Source organism: Teleopsis dalmanni, chromosome 1 (assembly GCF_002237135.1).
Source record: "Teleopsis dalmanni isolate 2A chromosome 1, ASM223713v2, whole genome shotgun sequence".
NCBI classification, from domain to species: Eukaryota; Metazoa; Arthropoda; class Insecta; order Diptera; family Diopsidae; genus Teleopsis; species Teleopsis dalmanni.
Window position 1 is genome coordinate 72,119,511 of NC_051846.1, and position 7,161 is coordinate 72,126,671.

Consider the following 7,161-nt stretch of genomic DNA (forward strand, 5'->3'; position numbering starts at 1 on the left):
ATAGAACTGTCAGGTTGGTTTACTTTCAGCTAAATGGGGTAGTCATTGCCTTTTTCGGCGTTGGTCGTATACTGATCACCTTGTCTATGTACGAACCAATGCTATTCCTGTGGCACCACAGCGGGCCATTATTTGTGCTCAATTTGGCCGCCACTCTAACCTACCTTGTAAGTGCTATACGAATTTCTTTGAATCAAGAATAAATAATAATAAAAATTAATTTCTCTTCAACCATTAAACAGAAATTAAAAAATACATTAATGTACTCATGATTTTATGAAAATTTTTATAATTGTCACTAATTCTTAAGTATAACAAACAAATGTATATATGAATGTATATATATTTAATAAATACATATATTATCAGTATATATATATCATCTATACATCAATGCACAAATTTAGAGTAAGTCAAATATGCACCGCTTCTGTTTTATTAAAACTCAATATAATTCCTAAGGACTTCAGCAATTAAAATAGGGATCAAATATAAGCCGACATTCTATCTTTCAATCCTTACAGTATCCTTTTTTAAAGGCAACATATTAACCCGAAAATTATTATTTAATGCATTATTCGTGTCAAATGCACAGACAGGAATTGAGCGCACATAAAAGGAAGCGCCAGTTAACAATAAAAAAGGATGATGTTTTTATCCCATCAACACTGAAATTAGATAAAAATGGATTTAAGGATACCACATTAAATATATTTTCCGTCAATGGATAATTTTAACCTTAAACAACTATAATTTAAAACTAATTTTATTTCGAGGTTTGTTTTGGAACGAATTCATTTGTGAGCTGTTTAATTTTAATTCAAGAGTTTGATTATTTAATGAGTTTCTATTTAAGATAAACAAGCATTCTAATCAGTCTTCTTTAGTTTGAATTTTCAACAACATGTTGTCATTTGAAAAAACTATCAATTTCCTATTTTACAAAATATCTTAAATATACAAAGAATTTAAGAGGAATACTTTGGAAGTCATAATTAAGATACAATTAGGCACACTCGAAACGATTTTTTATCTTAAAGAGCTCATATGCTTTAATTAAATGGAAATTAGTGGAAATATAATCTTTTATTTTTTCTTTAAAGTATATACATATATGTTTATATACGTATATATATATATATACTATACTATCTTAGGTTTTTAATTTTTCGTAAAAATTTGGAATAATTAGAGAAATGATTTAAGGACTCTAAAGTATAGAGTAGAATATATCTACATTACATCAAGTTAAAAAAAATTTAATTTATGAAAAATATATAACAAGGAACTCAATTTTACTAAATTTTAATTTAATTTTTGAAAAACTTACTTGCAATTGAACTTTTATCTGTTTATCTTTTTAATTTTTATTTTTTTTTTTATATTTTTATTTGGAATCTGTCAGTTTGAGAAAATAACTAAGTTTATTAGGCACTGTACTTTATATAATAGTAACAATTAACCTCTAAAGAAATAAACTATAAACAGTAGTACTCCGCTGATCCGGATCCATTAAAATTAGGGCCAATTCGGATCATTAGACTATCAAGCTAACATCTTTACAGCAAATGATCTGAATTACGAATCGGTGGTCCACATCAATATACCTTATACCTTATATTTATACAGAATGCTAAAATTTTATTTTCTAATTTTATGCGGACTGCGAGAAATCCGGTTTGACGATATTATACCTATTTAAATACTTTTTTAAATCTGTCTGTGTAATGTTAATATAATATATATATGCATTTATAGAATTATAAAAAACAGAACGCCTTTAATTTTTTGCTTCAGGCAAAAACTTTCGTTCAATTGAAAAATCGGTTTAGTTTATCTTGAACTATATTTCCAAATTTGCACTGTCAGCATTCAGGCTATGATTTTCACTAGAAAGACTTGATATTCCAGTTTAAAACAGGATCGGCTTAGAACCGACTTGTAAAGTCAGAATTCACAACATGAAATACATATGAAAGATCAAAAATTACGGTTTAACATTAGTTCGACTTAGGAACTTAAAAAATTCACTCCATTAACTCCACTAGAAAAATCAGTAATTCCGGTTTAAAATTGATTCTTGGCCGATTTGTGGCCTAGATTTTCATTTAAATGTGGGTGGAAAATATTAAGTTTTCACACACCTGGATGATTATTTCCTTATGTTCCAGATTAATTCGTTTTTTAATTTTTGTTTTCAATACTGCTGATAATAAATATGGTAAACGATGTTTGTTGTACATATAAGTTATTTAGCCTTAAGTTCGGAGATGATGAATGATGGAAAATCAGAATAGTATAATCTCTAAATTTATGACACCTCATTTCGATTTTCTTTTTCTTCAATTTTCTTATGTTTTGATATGATAGGGTTTAGTAATTAACTAAAATTTATTAGTTATAATTTATCAACATCAATTTTCCATTAGTAAAACCAATTGCTATTAATTTATTAATAGGTGACATAATATGTCTCTCCAATACTCAAAAATAGCACTTATTTGGGGATAATATAGAAGTTTATCTTTGAAATTGTTCTTAAAGAGAGTTTCTGCAAAACAATTAAACTCTGAACCAGTGGTTCCCAACAAATGGTCCGAGAGATGGTTAAAAATGATCCGTGAATTTAATTTAACAGATATGAATAAATATCTTGTAGTTTGTCCACTGAGACCTCAATTACTATGAAATAAACACAAAAACTTTCTAAGTAATTATATACCTATTTTATAGCCTACGTAATATACCTATGCACTTATATAATTCATTATACATTGTACTAGAGGTGCATAAATAATATTAAAATAATCATAAATTTTATTATTATTAAATATTGTGGTGTTATTAAAAACAACAATATCATAGTGGTCTTTGGTCAAAAAAATTTGGAACCACTGGTCTAAAGTATGATAGTTATGGTAGTTTAACTCAGGAAATGTGTAATGCTTTAGATGTAGTATTTTTCTAGCTGAATAGGCACTATATAATGAAATATATTGTGAAGAAATTGAGTAACCCTACTTTCAACTTTAACCTCCTAAAACGCAACCATGAAATCTAATAATATGCAAAATCTTGAAATATGTTGGTAGAATGCGTAATGTAAGAATGCAATGAAGTTTTCTACAATAATGATATTGAAATTGAAAAACAACATTTTACAATGGTTATGTTAATTCATATAGGTGCAGTTTATGCATTAGTTTTAATATATAGCACAGAAAGCGCAACAGTTATTTATGAATATACAACAGAAAGTGTCTAATATTAATTATATGTTGCCTTTCGGTGTAGCCATCAAAAGTCTGGATATGGTTCACTAATTCAGTAGATGTTTCCAAAAACCACTGATGATGAAAGCTAAGCTGACCACATCGTGAAAGCGATTTAGAGTCAACTGATGGCAATAAACAAAATTCGCAAAAAAGTTGAATAATGTAGCTCAATTATGCTTTAAAAATGTCTGTACCTTGGGATCAAGATCCGACATAGTTGTATCATTGGAGATGCGACCTGCGTTGAAGCCGACGATATAAACTACGATTGATTAATAATTTTTAAATCTTACCATTTATTATTAACATTTTTTGGTATTGTTTTATTACAATTTAACATAATATGTTAACATTTTTATTATTTAAAAATATACAGTGGCTATGCAGGTTTACCAACTTGTGATAAGGTTCCACATTGTACCGATTCTCTACTTGATCTGATCCAAGAGAGCTCAGAATCATTTTCGATTTTCATTCAAATCAACATATTTAAAAAAACTAAATTTTATTGTGTAAACTATAAGTTTTAATTTTTATCTTTTTCTGAAACCAACAAAAAATGTTAAAATATTACGAAAAGGAATGCTGAGTCATACTTATCGGTTTATTAGGAAAAACTCTTTACAGTCACGTAAATTTTTTTATATAACTTTGAATTAATAACATTCTTCCCCTTTTAGGAAAACAGACAAAGCATTTTAATCCCTTTTGAAATCAGATTCTATTGATCGGACGGGTTTTCATGCCATTTTTGTGCATCCAAAATAAACAATCCAGTTTCAGTTCAAGTAAGGCTCAAAGTTGTAACAAACCGAACACGTGCAAGGGTCAACTGGAAGCAGGTAGAAGTACAGAATAAAAAATTAATGTGAAAATGTAAAGAAAAAGAAAAAATAACACAAAATTACAAAACTCATGGACCAAAATCATACCGAAACTAATGCATACCCAAACATCCAAACAGCAAGCGGAGAGGATGTTACTTTTTTTCTGATAAAATCAGAATAATTGCTTAAAAATACGTTACAAATATTTTATGCATCATAAGAACAACAATTGAAGAGAATTTTTAAATGCCTGTACTTTTCTTGAAAAAACGTTATTTTTTGGGAAAAAAAACTCAGTTGCAAAAAAAATTGAAGAACTCAGACTATAATAGATAATAAAATATGATACATTATTTTTGTGTAATTTTGTTTTTTAAGAATAAATAATTTTGTTAATTATATTATATTGTTTTAATTACATATTGTCAATGTTAAATATACGTAGCTAATGATATATGAAGTTATGTATAGTCTATATACTTATATATATACTTATACATATACTTATACTTACATGTACTCTTCTTTAACTACTCAAAGAAGGTATAACACAATTATTATAAATAAAAATAAATTAAGGTTCTTTATCGATATATTATATAGTTCTCTTCTGCATTCTTTTCTGCTATTCATATAAATAACTGGCTTAGAATTTCTTCATAACACTGTTTTTCTTTAAAAACTATTGTTTTATAAAGTACGATATTAAGACGTTTTACTTTGTCTTTTTTATAAATATAAGAATTATTTACTATACTAACTATTAATAGAACAATTACCTTCCGTAAACCTAAGGTACACAGTTACAAATATTTTAATTGCTTTATAGACCCAAATTGCAAATTTTTATCATAAACTGAAATTACAGCATTATCTTAAAGAAATTTTCTTTACAAATAATTGTTTAATTATTAATTTCAATTCTACCGGTTTGCTCTATTATCGCAGTTTAACGTTAAATCTATAACAGACACTTGTACCTTATCTCAATGTTTCAAAATTCGTATCCTACAATTCATGCTGAGTTGTAATATTTTTAATGGCTAGAAAAAACCTGAACATTTTTTATTTAATCAGATAATGCAAAAGTATAAAATAAATATTAAATGGTTTTGTATTTTAAAATTGATAAACTGTGTTTTAGGACTACAACCATGACAATGGGCGTTACGAAAAATTGAGACAGTATCGTATGGCATCCCCCCATCGAAGTAATCTAAAAGCGGATATAATTGTTAATTACACTGTTTCAGAACATGGATAGGAAAATGTTCTATAGTAGATTGTTTTTGTACACAAATATTTCAAGGTGGGCATTTTTGAGTTGCTTAGTGGTTGGTCTGAATTTATAATCTAATTTTACTAGGCGTAACAATCTTTATCAACTTTTGGGAAATCATATTGGTTACTTGTTCTTTAAACTATATTGCATATACACATTAAAATTTTTATATCTTAAAGGTAATTAATAAATAAATACACAAATTTATTTCTATAATCTATTTATATCTATATTTCTATAATATTAATTTTGCTATTAATCGTTATTTAATTGAATATATAATTTATAAATGAATTTAGATAATGAAGATTGTTCACAACATAACATGTAAGAACTTCTGAAATCATTTTTTTGAATGCCAATTACATATTCATTTTTGATGAAACCAATACAATAATAACAAAAATATGTTACACCATTAGAAGTATTATAGTTCGGACACTGGTAATTGTTAAATATTTTCGATGACATCCGTTTGTAAGCGTAAAAGAAAAAAATTTGTGATAGTCTAGCCTCTATCCTCAATTCGTTGGAAGTAAAAATAAACTATTTTCATTATTATTATTTTTGGTCTGGTATATTCGAAATAGTCTTCTTTCCACTTAACATAGCGCTGGAAACTTTTATCAAATTCGAAACATCTTTAAAATTCAGCGGCCGAAATGACTTTTAGTATATCGGTCGAAACCTTTGAAAGTACCATGATGGAATTCACTTATTTCTTTTCACCATCAGTTCCAGTTTGGTTAACTGCGAAAAATCGCATAATATCTTTTGAGCTAAATACAATGAGTGATCCACAGGAATAATGCCTTTTTTTGTAAAAAATTTAGATACCATGATAGCCTTATCGTGCAATAAAAACAACTGCCTAATCCGCGATATTCTGCCCTCTTTGATTTCTGAAATACAATCATTGTAGAACTCTAGAGTAATACTGAGCATTCACTGTGATGAATTACCTTTGAATCAACGAAAACAGTTCTCTTCATTTGGGTCTTTGAAAAATGTGGAAGTAATGTTTTGAACTCATTTACAATCAGTGGCGGAGCTAAACCAACTCTGCACGTCGGCGACACAGAATTGCGAGGCCCCCTTTATAACCCAGTTGTAAACTTTCAAGTTACATTGTTGAAAGTTTTATTGCTAATCAAATTAAAATAAATGAATTTTCCTACTTTTAGCCTCACTCAATTTTTTTTTAAGCGACGCCACTGTTTACAATAGCTCACGTTTTATGCAACTTAAATAAGAACTTAATATTGTCTGTTTATTATTATGTTGAAGCTATTTGAGCCAGTGCACTTGAGCACTTTTACTCTTTCTTAACGCAAGGTATTTTCAAAACTACTTTTTACGCCTTGACTGGATTATTGTTTATCACTTCATCAGTTTAAGCAATAATTGACCTCAGATCTGCATACCTCCCCGAGGAGTCTGTAATCATTTTAAGATTTGATAACGCAGTTTGGTAAGTCTGTCAATTTTCGCAAATAATTTCAGGGCTCTACACTTTATGTATTTTTTAATGGGATCAATCTTGAGGTCATTCATCCTAATGTACCATGATACTTTGAAAAGTCTTCTCAGAGCCTGGCTTTGTGTAATTTCAATCGCTCAGCACAAAGTATGCATGAAGTATGTTCCTTTTACCTATCATTATTCATTTATAGATGTCGCTAAACTAAGAATTTTTTATGTAACTAGTCTTAATTTTGAATGCATATTCACAGCGAATATAATAGTCAATATAATACTAAAAATTAACGAAACAGTT

The 7,161-nt window shown here is 28.0% G+C and overlaps 1 protein-coding gene across 1 annotated transcript in view; it reads right to left on the reverse strand.

Annotated features, from left to right (window-relative positions):
- LOC119685029 (venom acid phosphatase Acph-1-like) overlaps positions 1-3,490 on the reverse strand; it is a 7,304-nt gene extending 3,814 nt beyond the window's left edge. Inside the window, exon 1 of the mRNA XM_038099205.1 lies at positions 3,470-3,490. Coding sequence (XP_037955133.1) covers positions 3,470-3,490 — 21 coding nt within the window. The remainder of the gene's footprint in view (positions 1-3,469) is intronic.
- Positions 3,491-7,161: the final 3,671 nt, after the last annotated feature.